Consider the following 20592-nt stretch of genomic DNA (forward strand, 5'->3'; position numbering starts at 1 on the left):
AGCCAGGAAGATGGTATCTGTGCTGGGAAGGGGCGAGGGGGAGGGGGAGAGGCAGGAGTTGCCATCCGCCCACTGGTCCCAGCGATTGCACAAAGCGCGGCTGGCCAGTGCCGGGGCAAGTCCTTGGTCCCGATCCCAAGCACATGGAAGTCATCTGATGTTTCGTCATGGCTTCATTATATTTTGGATCAGGCCAGCGGTTTGTCTTGCATCACTGCCCTGTATGTTCTGCAGGTAGCCAGCGCAGAGGCGCTGCCAACGATTTTGTTTTCTGAATAGCCTGCAGGGATGGCCTTAAATCGCGGCAGATGCCTGTATGTTAAACAGCTGCAATTTCATGCTTAACTTCATTGTGGATGCTACATTCCTCATGAAGACACTTACATTTATGCTCTGACTGCACACAGCCCCCAGCAAACAGCTCGTGAAAACAGCAGGAATGAGGGGTGGGTTGTTCAGTGTCATGGCTTATGGGTGATGGATCCTCCTTTCCCAGCAGCAGGAAATCAGGAGGGATTCCCAGAAGCACTGCCTGCCCCTCTGGCTGGCTGCTCCCACCTCTTCCCTGGCAGTGCAAGCAGGTGCAATCCCCATAGAAAAACCGATTTATAAAATGGACTGAGCCTCCTGCTAGCTGGCACCGCGCTGGAACCAGTCCCGCCTCTTTTACTGTTGCAAGTTTTTATTTTTTTTTTACCAAACCGGGCTGAAAAAGGCCAGTTTCAATTCAGACCGTAGAGAAAAACAAACAAACAAAAACGAAAGAGTGCCCACACTGCACAGTGAGACTCCAAGAAACTGCACACCGGCTCAGATGTGTCTCTTTTGGGAGCAAAGCAATTTTTTTTTCGCCCTACTGCACAGATGAAATTCTTCATAAATTTTTGCACCTTTTATCTCAAACGATATGAAAAAAAAACCTGCCTCCCACAGAGTTTTAAAATACTTTAAACATACTGATGAACAAGCAGGCCAATTTCTAACAATTGTTAATATTTTATTCCCAACAGTTGTTCAGCCTGAAAAGTTTCAGTAATACACTAAAAACAAAACCAACAAAAAATTCAAAACAAAACAACAAAAAAGGGGGGAAACAAAGTAAAATAAACTTTAACAAAGTTTAAAACACATTATAAATAAGTACAGCTCCAGAGCATAATTTACAAATATAAAACCACATAGAAACGTATGTACAGAAGAGTTACATTACGTACAAATATGTATAAAAATACCCCAGTGTTTATTCTTGTGCTAAAGCTGCGTGGCTAGAGTTATCTTTGGTACTAAGCTCAGGGAAAGAAGATTGTTTTACAAGACATGGCCCTGCTGTACAATATACCAGACACAGGAAGACCCTCCATGGGGTTTAGGAGATTTTGGGTGGGTGTTTATACAGGATATTCCCCCATGCTTTGCATATTGCAGGATCAGGGCACAAGCAAGGGCTTACAGAGGCAATGGCTGGCAGAAGAGTTTTTTTAATACATTGTACAAGGCACTTCATAAGAAATCTCTTCATTTTTTTTTTCCTGTTCTCTTCTAAGACTCACTGGATGTCTATGCTTGGCTCTTGCCAATACCACTTTATGGCTATGGTTTTTAAACTTCTTGTTCTACATTCAGGATTAGAAACCTCTGAAAACATCAGTTCACGCCTGCAGAATTTAGATGGCAAACCATCTACACCACCTAACATTTTCCTGGACAGGGAAAAAAACTTTGCATCTGCCTTCTGCTGGTGCTTAAGGGGTGTTCTTATATTGAAAGGTGAGAAGATCAGTAGTCCTGGAAGAACTCCTAGGAAGTGTCCACGTTGAAATGCTGTTTGCAAAAGCGCATGGTCCAACTCCCATTCCCTTTGCAGTGCTGCCCCAGCACCCTACACCTCTGTCCCATCCCGTGTGTAGATGAGGCTGTTGACTGTGAAGTTGTAGTAGTGGTTGTACTGGGCTCCCTGGCTGCCGCTGCTGGGGTGGAAGGAGCTGTAGTAGGCAGGGGAAGGTCCCGCGACCCGCTGCAGCTGCTCTGGGGAAGGCACCTCCTGAGAAGAGCTGCTGGAAGGGGTGAAAGTGCCACTGCTCAGCTGTCCAGCAGAGAAGTTCCTGTGATGCAGGTCGCTGCCGAGACCCCCTGTCAGCCGGCTGCCTCCGCCGCTCAGGGAGCTCATGCCGCTGAAGAAGGTGCTGAGGCAGCTGGGGGTGGATGAAATGATACTGGAGGGAGAGGAGCTCTTGGGGTGGTCCCTGGCAGAGGGTGAGGGGTCCAGCTCTGGGGGTGGGCTGTTTCCACACGGTTTGCCTGCGGCTGGGATGGGTCGCTCTTCCTCGGCCTTCAGGCCCCCCAGAGAGGAGGCTGCAGAGGCGGCTGCGGGGACGTTGGGCTCGGAGCGCCGCTTGCGTTTGCGACGGAAGTTCCCATTGTCAAACATCTTCTCACAGTTGGGATCTAAGGTCCAGTAGTTTCCTTTCCCTGGTGGAAAACAGGAGACACAAGAGAGAAAGTCAGCTTCTGCGACAGTGAGCCCTGCTGCTGACAGGTAAGCAGCATCCATGTCTTGTCCAAATGGCATAAAACCCACACCTCTCCTGCACCTGTTCCTCCTCCCTCTATTGTCCAGTACGTGGATCCAAAACCTGTCTCCAGGACATTTCCACCTCCATCCCTCCAATGCCCAAGTGAACCTTAAGGCCACATAGAGAGGAACCTTCCCAAAGCATGAACAGGTCAGCACCTGTAGCTAAAGAGAATGTGAAGAGGGGCTCCCCTTCCTCTGGCTGCCTCACAGAATCTGGGGCACTGCAGCCATCTCAGCAGTGGGTGGCAAGGCAGTGCCCGGGCCATGGCTGACAGACACGCTCATGGAGAGGTGGGCTGGCACACCACGGCAGGCCAGCAGCATTGAGCTGCGGGGGCTGCAGACAAGCTGAGGTGGCATCAGCTGTCCCCACTCTCCTCCTGCCCACGGCCAGGACAGGGGCAGTGACCCCACGATGTCCCGAGCGGCTGCAGTCCGGCACGTCCCGGCCCCGCCGGGCCGGACTAGCGCTGTCCGGGCGCGCCTCCGCCCACTCCCGGCACCGGCTGTGCCCCGGGGCCGGCCCGGACAGCGGCGGGCAGGGAGGGGAGCCGTGAATCACGGGCCGAACGAGCCGGACCTTGCACAACCGGCGCTCCCGGGCTGCTGGGGACGGGGCGAGGGATGGGCAGGCCGGCCCCCGCCTACACCTGCCGGGGGGCAGCGCCGGGCCGGGCCGGGGCGAACGGGAATGGTCACAGCACAACACCCGGGCCAGGGCGCACGGGAATGGTCACAGCACAACACCCGGGCCGGGGCGAACGGGAATGGTCACAGCACAACACCCGGGCCAGGGCGAACGGGAATGGTCACAGCACAACACCGGGTCAGGGGACGGGGCAGCGCGGTGTCATCCCTGCGCTGGCCCCGACGGGACGGGGAGCGCGGTCTCATCACAGCATCCGACTGCAAGGGATGGAGAAACGCGCTCTCATCATAGCGCTGCCCCGGGAGCGCGGTGTCAGGACAGCTCCCGACTATCAGGGGACAGGGGACTCTGCCGCCCCTTTCTCACGGCTGTCCCGCTGCCCGCCCCCGCCGTCCCCCGCCGCCCAGCATCCCTCCCGCCCGGCGCGGCACCTCACCGGGGTCGTCCTCGTCGCGGGGCACCTTGCGGAAGCAGTCATTGAGGCTGAGGTTGTGGCGGATGCTGTTCTGCCACCCGGCCTTGCTGCGCTTGTAGAAGGGGAAGTTCTCGGCCACGTACTGGTAGATGTGGCTGAGGGTGAGCTTCCTCTCGGGCGCGCTCTGGATGGCCATGGCGATCAGCGCCGAGTACGAGTAGGGCGGCCGCACCAGCTTCAGCAGCTCCTCCTGGCTGGCCAGGCTGAGCCAGCTCAGCTCCGCGCCGCCCGCCGACGGCGAGCCGGGGGCCGGGGGCGAGCCCACGAGCTGCCCGCCCCGCGAGCAGCCGTACGAGGCGGGCGGCAGGAAGGGCGAGGCGGCGGCGGCGGCGGCGCCGGGCGGGCCCTGCAGGTAGGGAGCGGGGCTGTTCATGCCCCACAGGTAGCCGGCGTTGGCGGGAGCCCCGTAGTCCCCCAGCGCGTACCCGCCCGCCCGCTGCCCCGAGGAGGCGGCGGCGGCAGCAGCGGCGGCGGCGGCCGCGGCGGCGGCGGCGGCGGCGCCGGGCGGGTGAAGGCTGGGCTGGGGGTAGACGCTGAAGTTCTCGCTGCAGTACACGGCCATGTCGGGGGCTTCCTGCGCGCTGCGGGGCTGCGGGGGCGCGGGGGCGGCCGCCGGCGCCGAGGCTCTGGGCTGCGCCTGCTGCAACTCACCGGCGCTCATAATCCCTGGCCATGCAGGGCGGCCGGCGCTCCCCCCCGCTCCCGTGCTCTCCCGGCGACACCCCCCGCCCCGCGGCCCCGGTGGCCCTAGACCAAAAACTCCCGGGGGGCTGCGGCGCGGCGCCCTTATAGGCGCTGCCGTGCGCCCGGACTCCCCGCCCGCGGCCGGGGCCGGGGCTGGGCGGGCGGCGGCGCGCACGGAGCAGCCAGTAGCGCGGCTCGGCGGCGGCCGGGGAGGCGGAGGGGGGCAAGGCCGGGCCCCGAGAGCGGCCGTGGGGGAGGGACCGGCGGGGGAGCTGCGGGAGGCGCCAGGGATTTGGCTCCCGGCAGCGCGGGGGCAGCATCCCCGAGCCGGACCCACCCCTCGTGCTGTGCCCGTATCCCCCCCATCCCTGACCCCGGGGGTCTCTCCCGGTCGCCCCCGCAGCGCTGCCCCCTCCCCGGAGCTGTCCGCGCTGCCCCGGCCGTGCCATCCCGCTTTCCCACGGATGCGATCGCCCCCGATCCCTTCGGCCCCGACGCTGAGGTCGGAGGGGGATGAGCATCGCTGCGGGTCCCCCGACGGGAACGACACGGGGGGAATTCGCTTAAACTCTGCTCTTGGAGCGTAGTTTTGCCGCCCGTGTCCCAACAGCCAGAGCTGAGATCGCAGTTCATTAACTTTGCATAAGGAATTGCTTTGGATAAGGAATTGCCCGAAATTAAACAAACAAACAAACAAACAGCACCGGCGTGTTCGCTCGTACCGCAGGAGGAATGGGCTGGAGGGAGCTGGGCGAGATTTGGTGAATAAAAGTTATTTTCGCCTTGGTGCTCCGGGGCAGCCTGTCAGAAAGCGCATCTTTTCGCAGAGAAAATCTAGTAACGATCCCGACACCCGGAATCTACACCGGGCCAGCTCCGGCAAACCTTCTGGTCTGGGGCACAGCACACGTGTAACAACAGAAATACGGTCACTGGTGCGGGAGGATTTAGAGACTTTGTGTAAATACCAGGGACGTGAATGTGCATTTCATCCCCCGTTCTTAAATGGAGTTGTTATTCAATTTTCTGCTGGTAAAAATGCCCAAAAATGCCCTTTCCTGGTGTGTACAAGAAGTGTTCTCTGTAAGGTGTCTTGGTCTGACAACAGGATTTGGGGCAGAGAGGAGCGTTTGGGAAAAGTTCTACATTTTATGTCTTCCATAAAACAGTTATAAAAGCACATGTAAACCAGTGAAGTTTTCCCGAGCTGACTCCAATCCCAAATTTTCACCCACTGTGTGATTTGAGCAAGGACATAATAGCCGAAGGATTTCCGACTTTGTATTTCGTTTTTAAACAAGTGAACAAACTTTTTTTTTTGAGACAAAGAGTAACTAAAAAGTGACTGGATTAAAGAATTAGGATTTGGGGTTTTCCTTTAATCATAAAGAGAGGACTTTAGGGGGTTTGTCTGGTTTTTTTGTTTTTTTTTTTTCTTGGATTTTCGTGTGTGCTCGTGTGTGTTTTTGTCTTTTTCTGTTGTTATTTTGTTGCCGTCACTGTTGCTGTTGCTGATTTTATTTTGCATCCCTTGGGGAAAGAGCTTTCCGTGTATATTGGATACCCGGAACAGCAGGAGAAAAGTTTACATCACGTTTCAAAAGATGCCTTTTCCTTCTCATCTTCCTTCTCTTTAAGATTTATAACAGCTCCTCATTTTTTATAGAGCAGGTTTTGAAATCTGACGGGACAACAGGCATCCAAACCAAGCAGTTTACGGGGAAATCACTTCTAGAAAGGACATTTAAAGAACAAGAAACAGGTAGACTTTTAAAAAGCATTTTCCCTCTGAGTCTGAAGAGCTAAACCAAAAATATTACTCTCTAAAATTACAACAAATCTGTGTTTATCCGTTTGGCCAAAAGCCCTGCGATTGTTGCAGGAGGGAGAGGAGCAGTCAGCGGCGTCGCCGTATCGCTCGAAATTGAAGTTTTTGCTCGAGGGATTTGATGTTTTTGGGCAAAGGCAGAGCCATCTAGAGGAACAGCCCGGCTATGGCGAGTTTCCCTCACAGGCATGGGGTGCTGCCTTCGAGCTTCCCTTAGCTGATTCCTCTGCCTCCAACAAAGGAAACGGGTTAGAAAATAATGCTGAATTAGCTCTAATAAAAATGCGTGTCCTCAGAAAACTCCAACTTGCTTTACCAAATAGTAAGGAATGTGGAATAAAAATAGCTTTAGAGAGGTTATTACATAGCTGGGATGGCATGGATATGCAAACCAACACTTAATTTAAAGAGTGGAGAGAATAAAGCTTTGATGGTGTGACGGCTGTAAAAACATTTAATTTTCTTAATGCAAGTAGCGTGCAGTGTTGCCTCGGAACATCATCAGCTCTCAGTACAGACCTGTTGCTGCTCCCTTCTGCCAAAGCACGAGGGGAGCATGAAGAGATCCAGCTCTGTCTCTCTGCTTTCTAAAGGCTGCTTTTTTTCCAGAGAGCTCTGGGAGACATTTGCCTTGGAGAAACGCACCGGGGAGCTGGCAAGAGATGACGAAACACAAAACTGAAAAGAGTTTGAAGGTAAGAGTTTGAGGCTACTGTCCATCCTGGGAGCAGATTTGGGGCTGGGTTTCAGCAGCTTTGTTGTCTCTGTGAGTGGGCAGTGAGGTGTGTGTGCAGAGGAACCCGTGGCACCTCCAGTTGGGCTGAGCTGTATCCCCAGCCAGCTGGGATTAAGTGCAAACCTCTCCACCCAGCTGCCTTGGAAAGTGTTCCAAGGCTTCCCAAGTGCTGCAGGAGAGCAAGATCCTCCCCATCTTTGCCTTGTGCTGTCCCACTGTTGGATTAGGTGCTGTGCCTGTCCTTGTCATGCACACAGCAAGCAGTTTCCCTCTGCAGGAAGACACTGGCTGTGTGTCTGAGCCCTGCTCCTCTGAACATGTAGGTACAGGCTCCACTTCCCTGGTGTGGATCTCAGGTGTGTGTGCAGCTGAACATGAAACCTGAAAATGCTTCAGAGCTGAGCGCCCAGCCCAGCAGTGGGAACAGTGGGAACAGATACCTGCACCCACCTGGACCTCTCTCCGTTTCCCAAGGATGCTGAGCTGCAGGCACAGGGTATGTGTTGGGGGAACAGAACACAACAGCCCATATTGGCTCCAATTTGCTTTACTAGGAAGATAAAGAAACCAGGATCCCTTCAATGGCTCCAGATTTCTGTAGGTTTGTTTTGTTTTGGCTGCATTTGCAATCTTGCTTTTTCCCCAGGGCTGGCAAGGAGCAAGGTGGAAACTCCGTGGTCCACATAAAATCTGCTCAGTAAAAATTCTCTTATTTCTTTCTCCAGACTGATCAGTGAAACTGGGAATGAGTTCTTCATCCTCAGAGGCAAGATGGAAAAATTATCTCTTCTCTTGAAGTACTCCAGTGTCTCCACCCTCAAGAACAATAAGGAATTGTCTCAGAACAGCTCAAATGGAATTTAAGATCTAGTATCCCTCCCTTCCTTAGAGCCAAGTATATTCCTCACTATTTCTCCCTATTTATATGCTGTAAGAACATTTCTTTTTTCACTCAACCCCTGATTTGTCCTGCAAATGGCTAATAGAGAATATCTGATGGTGTGCAATAGATGTTTCAGTGCTGTGAATTTGGGAAGGGTGTTCTGTGTATGTGTACACAGAGGTTAAAGTAATTTTTATCCCTTACCTATGGAGAATTAAGTAAATTCCTTCCTCTCTGTATCTAGTCATCTACTGGACTGAAGTTCTGGCTATTCAATTTTGCTGTTAGATCAGAGGTTTTCAAACCTTTTCTTGATTTTTCAGACTCTATGATGTTTCCTGGGGAGGTGCCCTCGTCCCACGACATTCAGGCTACCAACAACAGGCTTTGAGTTCTCAGTGTCTGTTAAACTCTGCAGGCTGCAAACTGAGGCTTAACGTTTTGGATTGTTTGTGTTAATATTTTCTGTGCTGCTGAGTGTCATGGATCCCCTGGACCCAGCCACAAAATGAGGAATAAATCATAGTTCATCACAAGCTGCATTTTCTGCAGCACTTTGGGCTGCTGGGAGCAAACCCCCTGGCTGGAAGGAGCAGTGTCTGCTCTGTGTCCACTTCTCAGTGGTTTTTTTTTGGCTGCTATGCTTGCAGAAGTGTTTCTGTGGCTGACTGGGACACTAATCCGGTTTGAGAAGAACACTCTCTTCCCAATCCCTTTTTTCCCCTTTTTTTTTCTTATCCCCTCAGGTTAGCTTTAGCCTGGGCCTGCCTAGCCCCTTCCTGAGAGCTTGTTAGCGACTGATTAGCCCAAGTTTTGATAAAAGCTTCATTGTTTGTAACCCTGTAAACTACCCGGAGCTGTGCTCCTAATAAAAGTGGGATTAAATAGACACCTTGGGAGTGAGACAGTTGCAGTGGGAATTTCAAAGTTTTGAGGGACTGAGGGATGTGGCCAGGCTTCAGTAACTCTGTGTATCAGAAGTGGTTTTACCAAAGCTGGAAAGAAGCCTGACTTTTGTGTTTTGGGGGGAAAAGGAACCTGGTGGGAGACAGAAGGAAGTCACCTGTTTGTGGCTGGATTAAGTACACGCTCCAGGGGTTTGGAAACACATTTGCAGAAGTTCTCAGCACCCTGCATTCCTCCAGCCTCTCCTCAGGCTTAGGATTCATAAAAAGTATTTTAAAATCCTTGCTCTGATCACATGAATTTAATCCTTCCTCGTTTTATTTTTACAGCAGTAAAAATGTCCACTTGGCAATGATGTGTGCCTGACTTGGTCCTGTTGAGTTGTCTCTTTTTGGGAGAAATGTTAAAGCAAGGGGCTTCTTCCCTCCTGCCTAAAGCAAGAAATTGATCTGGGCTGAAATAAAGCACCTCTGTGCTTTTAAAATGGTTTTTTTTTTGGTGTGTAATGGGATATTTGAAGTAGAGCTTGGTGCTCTGGGCTGGTCATTCTATAGTGATCACTCCTCTAGGGTAAGGTAAAGGCCAAATCTTCTGGTCCTAAATCATCTGAATAAGCCACCTCCACTCTGGAATAGAAACAGAAAAACATAAATTTATGGTCAGCTAAGGTAAAAATAATCAAAACTATTAGTAGATAAAGGCAGTGGCTGCCATCAGCACCACCACAAGGAAACAGAGGAGTATTAAATTATTATTTCTTTTCTATGTTTGTCTGGGGCAGAAAAAATCAGATAGTGTTCTAGTTTCAGGTGCTGGTGAAAGAGCATTTTGGGCTCCATTAATAACTAGGGACTGTGTTAAATAGCAACCACATAAATGAAATATTTTATGATCAGCAGTTGTGGCAATTCACAGCCAAGGATTTCAGAACTCTCTGAACCAGGATTCTGTGTGGGTCTTTAATGCTGGCTTTTCATTTTGGGACACTGGGAGGATTTTACAGCACTGGGAAAGCTGATATTGGCTCATTATTTAAAAGCTTTGGGAAATGATTGAGTGATGCTCAGACTTTCAGCCCTTCACTGTTAAAGGAAAGAAATGTATGGGTGCATCTCTTAATTAATTATTAATTTCCTTCTTAAAGGAAGGCAGTTAAACTGATGCCAACAAGTGTGTGTAGATAGAAAATAGACCTTGTCAAATGAATTTGCTGTTCTCCAGCAAGAGGGAGCAACTCCTGATGTAACTGATTTCTGAAAGTGTTTGGTTAGTTCCATCTTGGAGGTGGATTTTGCAAACTGGTATAAAATCACCATGGGGTGAATTAAGTGGATCCAGCTAGTTAAAACAACGTCTCAGAATTTCACTGTGAAAAATGAATCCTCGAGTCTCTTCTCACGGAAATTTGGTGGAAATTGGTTCATTATTCTGTTTCTGTCATCGATTTAGAGGGAAAAGAAAGGATTATTGTTTACCAGCTGTGAAGGAGTCTAAAATTGAGGCTGTGGAGTGTTCAATAAGGAAAAGAACAATTCACTGACACAGAGCTATCTCTGCCTGGGAAAGGGGCACAAATGGACAGGTGTCTTTTGATATGGAAAAGCAAAAGGACATGTTTAGGGAAAAAAGCTGATATTGAAGAAGTGATGGAGTCTATATCAAAAATTAATATTTTTTAAAAGGTTATTGTGGTTCTTGAGAACAATCAGCTGTTCCTTGTGCTTTTGGAGTGAATGAGGCACACAAATAAGAAATTATAACAACTCCATATTGATGCTGTATGAAATTGTGATGGCACCTATAAAATCATGAGTAGCAGGGTAAAATAACAGGGCTGAAGTTGTTTATTATCCAGTTAAATACAATACAAATACCCTGTGGGATTTAAACTAAAGCTGTGACCATGTTTGTGAGCAGATACCACCACACAATGTGCAGCTATGCCTTGAAGCTTCTCAAGGAGCTCTCTTTAATTAATTACAGGAAGGGAATATTATGGGTGACTTGTTTGTAGTCTGTAAATATCTGTGCAAGAGCTGGAGCTTGAGAATAAAGGACAAAGTCAGAGCAGAGTCAGGGGCCAGAACTGAAGCAGGACAGAGAGAAGGGTCTCAATTCAGCTGGTCACACAGAAATAGCTGACCACAGTGACACTATAAAGGCCACTGTAAAGAAACATTTTGAAGTCTGTTTGCTCTTCTTGGCTGTCTGGTGTCTCCAAGTTGGTCAGTGTCTGATGAGGGGAAGTGGTCCAGCTGAAGGATTGCTGCTAATGGAAGCTTTGGCCAGCAGAAACAGGAGTCTGAAATCATTTTGGGTAAAAACTCACTGCTACTGAGCCAGTTAAAGATGTTCCAGCATAATCCTGTGTGCCTTTGAAAATCAGGTGGACAGGCAAGGGAGTGTGTAAAAACCTTGTTTTGAGGCAGTGATGCAAAACACACGAGAGGCATCAACAAGAATCACTCATAAAAACCCAAACCTGGTAAACTCAAGATTTGTCACTGTACAGAAATCAGCCTTTCTGTTCAGGGCTGTGGACCAGGTTCCCTGGTGCTCACAGCTCCATGGGCTCCTGTGGTGATGGTGAGGAAGAACTTCCTTGATTTCTTTGAGGAATTTCAGGTGATTTTGCATGCCCAAGCCTGACCTTGGGAGTGAACTGTCATTTGTGACTGACTGGCACATGTCACACTGCCAAAGGCAATACTTACCAGGACAGATAGGTCAGGTCTATCATGAAGCTCTACAGACTCAATGTAAGCAAAAGGGAGTGCAAGTGCAAAAATGAAACAGCCAACAGAAATGAAAAGCTCTGATTGGCATTTAGGAAGACCAAAATTAGCAAGGAAAGGAAGAGCAAGATCTGAGTTTCCCCTGGGGTTTTCTGCATTAATGTTGAAGAAATTTCCCTGCTTTCAGAGAAGAACAGACTGAAAAGATGGGGGAAATATTACCAGAATTTTTAAAGATGACCCATCAAGAGATTTAGAGATTCTCAGTGTTTGGGAGATTATAATGCTTCAGAAGCAGGCTGACAAGAAGATCTTGCTAGCAAAGGTGCAAAGAAGACTGAGAGAATTGGAATTGTTTGGCCTGGAGAAAAGAAGGCTCTGAGGTGACCTTATTGCAGCCTTTCAGTGCCTGAAGGGACCCTACAAGAAAGCTGGAGAGAGACTTTTTACAAGGGCATGGCATGACAGGACAAGGGGGAATGGCTTTAAACTGGCAGGAGGCAGGTTTGGTTTGGATATTGGGAAGAAATCCTTTGTGAGGAGGGTGAGGCTCTGGCACAGGTGGACTGGAGAACCTGCCTCATCCCTGGAAGTGTTCAAGTCCAGGTTGGATGGGACTGAGAACAATCAGGTCTGGTAGAAAATGTCCTTGCCCATGCTAGAGGTGTTGAAACTAGATGATCCTTAGGGTTTCTTCCAACCCAAACCATTCTATAATTCTATTTAACCATTTAATGATTCTATTAAAGGTCAGGAGACTGGAGAATTTTGAGGGGCTGAGAATGGATTGATGTGGCTGTGGCATGGATCACTCTCCCAACCAGGCATGGATGTTATCAGGAAAGAAAAGATCCCCTAAACAAGGAAAAGGTTTCCTGGTAGGTTCCACAAGGGACCTCCCAAACACTGTGTTTCCTGATACCCAAGCAAATTCCTCACTGTGCTCCTTGCTGGAGGAGTCAGAAGGTAGATTCATTTCCACAAAGCAAAACCAGTGCAAGAGGCTGATCCCTGGCAAGTTCAGAGATCAAGAAGCACTTCATCTCTTCAGTTGCACAATTTCAAAAAGTCATTTGACCTGGTGTGTTGCAATAGGTGTGTGGGGTGTCCTAGGGCTATATGATATGTGTAAGAAGCTGCTGAAGAACATTATGAAGAGGTGAGGTCAGCAGTGCTGGTCAAGAACAAGCTGAGCAACTGGTTCAACACAATGGCTGGTAGCAGACAGGGGTGACTTGATAATTCACAGTAACTTCTGGAGCTGCCTGTAGAAACCAAAGGATGGAGTTACAGCCACCAAAGACTTTGGGCAAAGACAGAAGATCAAAAACCTGCAGATGATCACATCTGCAGTGGTGGTGCCGGTCCATCAGATGTGCAGAGTCAGGTTGTGTGCCCTGTGATGGATGATGCAGATCAAACATTGACATGAGGCAGGCAATAGAAAAGGAAAGGGAGAAAGGATGAGAGCTACACGGACAGGCAGCAGCCGGGTGGACGAGATGGACAGCCCCGTTTGTCTGAGACATTTCACCACACAGGTGAGCAGCTGATCCCTCCCAGAGATCTGAAGGAGGATGTAGCTGGCACATGTGGGTGTGGATGAAATGAAACAGCCCTGGAAAGACAGAAAAATTATGGAAGTGAAAAACTGGTCCCTGTTCTTGCTTTGTGTGCAAAAACGTGAATGGTGAGGAAGGTGAAACAAAAAAAAAGACAGCTGGTGTTTGCAATGAAGTGTCACCGATTTTGGGAGTGTGCCAGGACTGGGACAGTCAGCAGAAAGATGTGCAAAAAGTCATCTCTGTGAGGAAGCCCTGACTGCTGCATGGATGGATAATCTCTTTGAACATGCCCTGTTCTTTACTCTTGTTAAGGGGAGAGGATTAAGATTCAGATGTTAACAGAAATGAGTTTATTGCTTTTCATTTGGATTTTTTTGTTGTTTACAATTTTCTTGATGGGGGTGTGGACCCTTATGCACTTGCACCTGCCTCTTAATATTCCCCCAAAGACCCTTTGGGTCCACAGTCTGTGAATAGAAAGGGTGGAGGACATTAAAAAAAAAGGAACCTGTACTTGCTGAGCACAGAGGAGCACTTGAGAATAACTTGTAACTGCCCTTTATGGTCATTAGTCTGTGGGACAAAAAATAAAGGACAAACATCTCTGAAAATGGGATGGCAAAGACAAGGGACCAGGGAAGGAAAAGGGACAAAGAGCAAATTTTTACATGCAGCAGTTCCAGCTCATCCACAAGCTGTGAAGGCACTTTGAGTTTCCAAACGTGGGACCTGTGTCACCAGGTCACTCTGATGGGCCAGGCAGACAGAGCCCTGACACGCAGCAGCCAACACCAAGCGTGTGGAAGAGGCAAAATCAAATTTCCACTCTCTCCTCTTGACAAGGAGAGTGCAATCTGGCTCTTTGCAAGTCAGGAGATTCCTGCAGAGCGGTGAATTCACATTGCACAGTCCCAACGTTTTGGATGGGATCCCTTAGGAAAAAAAAAAAAGTTCAGGATGGAGAGAACCAGATGATTTAATCTGGGTTGTAGGAAGGGTGAGTGAGATAGAGGTGATTGAGCAGCATCAAAGGGTGACAATCAATTTGAATTTCCCCAGAAGTGATGTTGATGCCTGTGCTGCTTCTCCCCGTGCTTTTTCTTTAATTAAATACCAAATGTTCCATTAGTAGTTGGAATAACATGCTGTTCTTGGGGAAAAGAAAACCCAAGTAATCCCTTTATCTGCTAAAATAGATGATTTCTAGTAGATTAAACAATGGCCTTTCAGCTAGCAGAGCATAGTTCAGGCCATAATTGAAGTCCTCTCCTTGGCCTCTCCTGGGTCCCTGCAGCCAGCAGCCCGTGGAGCCCCATCATCAGAGATAACCCCAGTGACTCTTGTCTGCTCTGAGTGTTTCTCCAGATGAGGAGATTAGTCAGAGATAAAGCATATTACCTGAAAATAATAAGTGATTACAGTCCCTGACTGTCTCTCCGCATTCATTTCATGCTGATTAACCCTTGCAAAACTGGCTGCTGGTTGGGTTTAGGTCTTTAGAGAGGAGGGAGGGTGAAGGAAGGTTTCCAGTGCCTGAGTGGAAAAGGAGAAATTTTGCCCTTTGTTGTCTGTTCCATTATCTGGGTGGGGATTTCAGAGCTGGAGCTGGGCCTTGTGGGGGTTTTGTGTGATGCCATCACCCCCTCCTCCCCTTGCTGGTCAGCTGGAAGCTGTGAGGACTTAAAACTGCCTTCAAATCATCTTCCATTTACCTGGCAGCAGCACAGGAGAGCACTGGATGCCCAGGACACACTCTGGCTGTGTTTCCACTGCTGCCCTGAGCAGTGCCATGGGCCCAGCAGTGACCTGAGCAGTCCATGCTGTCCAGTTATTAGCAGGGACCAGGCATGTTTTAGGATTTACAGTTCTCTCCCATCCCCAGGCATGGCTCAGAGGCTACAGACTTCTCCAGTGGGCAGCTTCCATGGGGCCAGTCTGTTACTGGGAGTGCTGGTTGGGCTGTGTGGGTGTGAGCTCAGAACACAGAACTGTCACTGGTATTTTTTCAAGCATGGATGTAGCTGCTCTGACTTGACAGCACAAAGCCATTTATAGCTTCTGTGTTCATGCAACAGAAAGAGATATAGAGAAATACAAGAACTTGCAAGGTTTTTATAGCAAATTTTCAAAATGTTTAGAAGAAAAAAACATAATATAACAGTTTTCTAGGAATTCAGCTTGGTTGCCTAGGGAGGGTGGAGAGAAGAAATGTAAAAGAAAAAATGTGAAAAAATGCCTTGAAATCTGCTTATGTGGCTCTGTGTTGTTAGCAGTGCTGGGAGGGAGCTCCTGTGCTCCAGAGTGTCCTGGTGGGAAGATAATTTCCTTGGGCTCCCTGCAAATATTACAGATGAAGTCCTGGCCCCTTTCGAGTGACTGAGAGTTGTGTGAGCGCCTTCATCAGCACCACGGCCATTTCATTCATGAGAGGCTCCTTCCAGCCCCTGTGCCATTCCAGCATCCCCTGTCTGTCATCAGGCTGGTCTCCCTGAGTGAGGGGAGAGCAGGTTCATCCTTCTTCCTCTAAATGCTTCATCAGCCACTCCCTTGAAAACTGTAAATAAAGGCCGCTGGGGATAGCTTTTCTGCTTGACCCCTCACCTGAAATGAAAATAAAGGTGACTGAATTTCATCCTGACGTGGAGCTCCTTCCCAGGCTGGCTCTTTCCCGTGGCTGTTGACAGTTGCCTGCCAAGCCCCACGGTTACCTTTGATTTGGCTGTAATGACATCTCCGTGCTCAGGATGGCTCTGGCTCTGTAATCCCCTCTGCAGCCTTCACCAATTGATGGGGTAACCTGAGACCAGGCTCTCTCTTCCCCGTGATTTTTCCACTTGTTAACACTCACTGAAGGCATCAACAAACTAAATGCAGAGGGTTTATTTTGTTGCATGCCCAGGGTTGGTGAATATCTGCATTCACACCTGATATGAATCTTGGCCTTCAGAAAGATGCTGCATGTTTTTGCCACGTGAAAATGGCACAGTGTTTTATTTCCCCAAAGTGTGCTGCTAAAACAAATGCTTTGTTAGCAAAACCCAGGCAGTGCTCCAAGGAGCTGTTGAGAGCAGAAGTGAGGATTCAGCAAAGTGGGATTTATCCACAATTTTGCCACAATTTTCTGTGTGATCTGTAACTTGTTTTGTCTCAAAATGCTTTGTCTTTAAAATCCTTCCAGTCAAAGTCTTGATGTGTCTTGTGTTCAGACTGTAAGCTTTTCAGGGACAGGGCTTTTTTCTTTGCATTTATATAGCAATTTTATATTTGCATTATAGCTTTTATAATAAGTCTCTGATCTCTAGGGAATCTATCTCTGCATGTATAGTACAGTTTTAAAAGAGAAGGCTGAGCTTCATCACAGTGAATGATCCTGGCGTTAGGGGAGGACATAGGTCCTGCTCCCTGCTCCCTAACCTGTGTTTTTTGGCTTTTCTAAGGGAAATCTTAGGGCAGATGATTTACACAGCAGCGGAAGCAGAAGGAGGATCCCTGGGGAAAGCAAACACTTGAGACTTCAAGGTGAGATGACTTTGGTGGCACACTTCTCCACTGGCCATCTGATCCAGGAGGTGCCCGCTTCCTAAGCACAGATCAAAGCCAAAAGGTGACTTCTGAAATGACATGCAGCCACCTCTTGCATTGCTTAAATTCTCTCCTCCTGCTTCTGTTTGATCTCACTTTACTTTTCCTGTCACTGGAAGCAGGTGGTTTCTTTATTCTCCCCGACAAGTTTAGATCAGCTCTAATGGCTGCAGTGAAAATCTCCCCATGGCACAGCCAGCCTAAAGCTTGGAGCAGTCAATGGAAAAGCTCCTTTTCACTGCAGTCAAGTGTGGATGGGTCTGGATGAGCAGATTCAGAGTGGTCATTACCCTTGAAGGCCAGACTTGCCTTTAAGAAGCAGATGTGGGTGTAATGACACTCATGGAAAGCCCAGGAGCTCCTCCAGGCCTGTGGGCATAGAGCTGGAGGGTTTCCATGATGTGCTAAAGATGCACATTTCTTCTTTATGTCTTCTTAGCAAAGCCTGGTGTTTGTTTGTCTGGGCTCTTAGCTCCATAAGGTGACTCTGCTGACTGCTGGTAAAAATGTCCAGACCATGGGATCTGTGATGAATGTGATCCCAAGTGACAGGAATAAATCAAGCCAATACCATATTGTAACCAGAGTTACATTAGATCAAGAGACTCCCCACACTTGGGTCACTTGTGTGTGTGCTGCTCTGAATTTTGTCTGTTTTTCCTATTTCTCTGTAATGCTGCTCTTTTAATGCTTCTCTGTAATGCTTTACTGGTGTGAGCCTGTCTCTAATTTTAACCTGCTTCTTCCAAGGAGAAAGAGCAGCAGAATTTACCTAACAGGCAAGCTCTTAACAAAGCCTGGGATACCTGATACACATAATGGTCCCAGAGGCATGTTTACTTTGGACTGAGTGAGTGAGTGAAAACCATTTTGGAAGGACTTTTTCACCTCCAGCAACTTAACCTAACGAGGAGAAAAGTGATGTGGTTAAAGGGCTGTTTAAACAGCGGCATTAGGGAGCAGATTTAGGCTCTCCAACAGTACCCACGTATTTGCCTTACACAGGTGCATAAATATGCCATGATTTATATCACAGGACACATCACATAGGCAGTGATGAGATTTCAGCCGTCCTCTGCTGATGGATGATTTTTGGGGGATTATTAGAGACAAACAATTGATTGTTTTAGCAGGTTACAGCAGAATTGCCCAAAGATTTGGAACACCAGCTGCCCTTGTCTTCTGCACAGAGGAGTGTCTGTGCAACAAGGAGTTAGGCTCTGAGGGCTCGGTCCTGTAAGTGTTTTAGGTGGCTGGAAGAGAGCAACAGGGACCTCAGATTTAGGCTGAAGGATGCTGCTTGTTTCTGCTCACATGAAGTCATAAATGCCCCACCAATTTATCAAGCAAGCAGGAGAGAAGGATGAAATCAATAACTCCATGGGAAATGTGCCCATGCTGGACTGCTGCAGTGCCATGGAAATTCATGTTTTTGCACCCAAATGGGTGGCTGACCTCCTGCTGACAGAACAGGCTGTCAGCACTCATCCCTTGAGGAAGAGTCCCCTCTTTGCACTTTGGTGGTGATGACCTGAATGGAGATTCCCAGATTACACCCTGCCTCTTCCACACACTGGGGGTCCCTGCTTACCCATCACTTCCCTCTTTCAACATCCTCATGGGGGCAATGAATCTTGTTCCTGGCCCAAGGAGCACTTGTCAGGGGCTGGGTTGACAGGGAGGTATGTCCTCCTTGGCCATGTTTTTGTGCATGGAATTGTTAATAGCTGAGATGGTTCCTAGCACAAGGGCAGTACAGACCTAGAGAGAACTCTGTGTTTCACAGGTGGAAAAAGACAGCAAAAATGGCAAGGTAGGGCCAAACTGAGGTGAAATTTATCCCTGCATCATGACCTATATGTAACTGCAGTCTTACTGGGACTACAAGATCCACTTTCCAAGGTACATAGCTACTCTGAACACAGGGAGAATGACCAGCAGGATGCCAGGAAGGATCTGCACAGGCCAGGTACACAAATCTCATTGCTTTTCATTATAGTTGAGGTCCTTGACTCTAACTTAAACTCTTCCTATGTGATTTTAAAGAATCTGAGCTCAGCTATCCACTTCTAATTGGGATTATGCTGGCAACTATCAGCCCCATCTTTTGATATTTGGGAGGAAGAAATGGGAAATTAAACAGCAATAGTGGGCTGTTCCTGCATAAACTATTCTGGCAAAATGCCTTTTAATTTCATGTGAGCTGTGCCTGCGAGAAGACGGAAGGATCAAGCTATCATCAAGAAAGATTAGGATTTGGAGCCAGGTTTTGAAAATTGTCTCCTATCTCAGTAATGAATCAGACACCTTAGGTTAAATTCAGATCCTACTGAATAAGCATTTTCCTTTTCTGTGTTTACCAGGGCCAGGATTTCATCCCTAACTTCAAATATTCCGAAACACTACTGTGCCTGCAGCTTGGAGCTGCTTACCAGTGTTACATCCTAAAATTGTATCTCATTTGTATTATCCTTGTAGGACCTGATTTTGCTCCCCACTATGGGGCTTCCAGTGCTGAATTCTAGATAATGGGACTGTCCTTTTTTCACTCTGTTGTGTTACAGAATAGTGATATTTTAAAGATGAGTCTTCTTAATTTTTATTATTCTTGGTAATTCTAGACTGCAGACTTGGTTTCATTAACATCAGAAATAGGATCCATTTTCTCTGCCCTGGAAGGAAGATACTCTCAAGGGCTTACTGATATTTGTGTGTTTGACTTTAAGGCAGAAGTTTGTTCCTAATTAATTGAATAAGTGCTTTAATCCCTGGCCTGAGGGCTTCCCATAGAGCATTAGCTGTATTAAGAAGGAAATGGAGTGTAATCCCCTTAATATAAGCACAGGAGAACATGAGAGTTTCACATTTCTGGAAATAGTTTCTTTCAGTGTTGTGTTATTTACTCTGATATTAATTTGCATAAAATGCAGTGAGGACAAAGGGCTTCTCCTCTTTCCTGACACCAGTGCAGAGCTGTCAGCAGCACACAATCCTTGCCAGAGCATCCTTGGGCTCCAGGTGCCCCCTGGTACATAACAGTGTGCAGAGAGAAATAACTTGAGGAATTCAGCTCATTCCAGCAATGCCTGTGGACACAGGTCTGTGACTGGCTCTCATCCGGAGCTGAGATCTCATCTTCCTGCCTCACCACCAGCTTTCACTACTATTTGCATCACTGCAGTGGCAGAGAATCTCATTTCTGAACCAATGGCTGCACTAGGCTCATGTGCAGCTACAGAAATTGGATTCTTAGATGAGATTCAGCTCACCAAACCTGGGTTTCTGGATTTATTTCAGCCCCAACTATGTACCTGCACTGGTCACATGAATTGTCCTAAATGAGCCAGGAAGTCAGGAAGGATGAGCTCAGAGGGAGATGTCCTCCTTGTGTACACACAAAATTAGGCAAGATTAATTTTTTGGTGAAATGCATCCAAAGCTGGTCAAAGGCTGGTGGTTTTTAAAGACTAAATACTGCTCTGAGTATCTGGTGTGGTGTTCCTCTCTACTCATGGGACAGAGGACTCCATTTGAGCATCCCCTGCTGCCTCATCAGAGGAAGAGAATGGCAGCACCTGAAGGGGACAGTTCAGTGTCACCCTCTGAGTCCAAGTGGAGATCATGCCTGCCCTGATTCTGCAGTGTTCCCCATCCTTCCGTGCAGGGAGGTGAGGATGCTGTTTTCCATTGCTCAAAGCAATGTCCTTTTCTCCTCAGTTTCCCCACCTTTTGCTCACCTCTCTAGCAGGATTTGGGGGAGACCTTCAAGATCTCACAAAGGGCAGGCTTTGCTCCTCTCCTAGTCCCCAGCATGGCTGGCTGTAGCTGAAAACGTGGGTAACAGCTCCCCAGCATGATTGTTGGGTGCTTTGGCCTCCAAGAAACAACACCAACCCCCTCAGGCTCCCCTTCCTCCACCGAGGCCTCCAGGGTTCTGAAGTCCAGTGGTGTCACAATGGAGTTTTCCCTGGGCC

The 20592-nt window shown here is 48.4% G+C and overlaps 1 protein-coding gene and 1 long non-coding RNA gene across 3 annotated transcripts; one reads left to right on the forward strand and one right to left on the reverse strand.

The window, feature by feature from the left end:
- Nucleotides 1-1104: 1104 nt before the first annotated feature.
- FOXI3 (forkhead box I3) lies at nucleotides 1105-4360 on the reverse strand. Its single transcript, XM_033060464.1, has 2 exons — nucleotides 3661-4360; nucleotides 1105-2469 (listed from the first exon to the last, which is right to left on the reverse strand). Exons 1-2 carry the CDS (start codon nucleotides 4358-4360, stop codon nucleotides 1880-1882), a joined length of 1290 nt encoding a protein of 429 aa, XP_032916355.1. The 3' UTR covers nucleotides 1105-1879.
- Nucleotides 4011-9220, forward strand: LOC116996616. 2 transcript variants are annotated; one of them, XR_004417972.1, is made up of 4 exons: nucleotides 4011-4051; nucleotides 6821-6906; nucleotides 7271-7443; nucleotides 7673-9220. It is a non-coding gene; the product is annotated as an uncharacterized LOC116996616 (long non-coding RNA). The 2 variants fall into 2 exon arrangements; XR_004417971.1 differs by lacking the exon at nucleotides 4011-4051 and adding an exon at nucleotides 6052-6145.
- Nucleotides 9221-20592: the final 11372 nt, after the last annotated feature.

This window comes from Catharus ustulatus, chromosome 5 (genome assembly GCF_009819885.2).
Source record: "Catharus ustulatus isolate bCatUst1 chromosome 5, bCatUst1.pri.v2, whole genome shotgun sequence".
In the NCBI taxonomy this organism is placed as follows: Eukaryota; Metazoa; Chordata; class Aves; order Passeriformes; family Turdidae; genus Catharus; species Catharus ustulatus.

Bases quoted from the DNA above. Each gene is read 5' to 3' on its own strand.
- FOXI3 (XM_033060464.1), bottom strand. From the start codon at position 4,360: ATGAGCGCCGGTGAGTTGCAGCAGGCGCAGCCCAGAGCCTCGGCGCCG. The intron at 2,470-3,660 runs GTGAGGTGCCGC...GTTTTCCACCAG, and splicing joins CCGCGACGAGGACGACCCCG to GGAAAGGAAACTACTGGACC.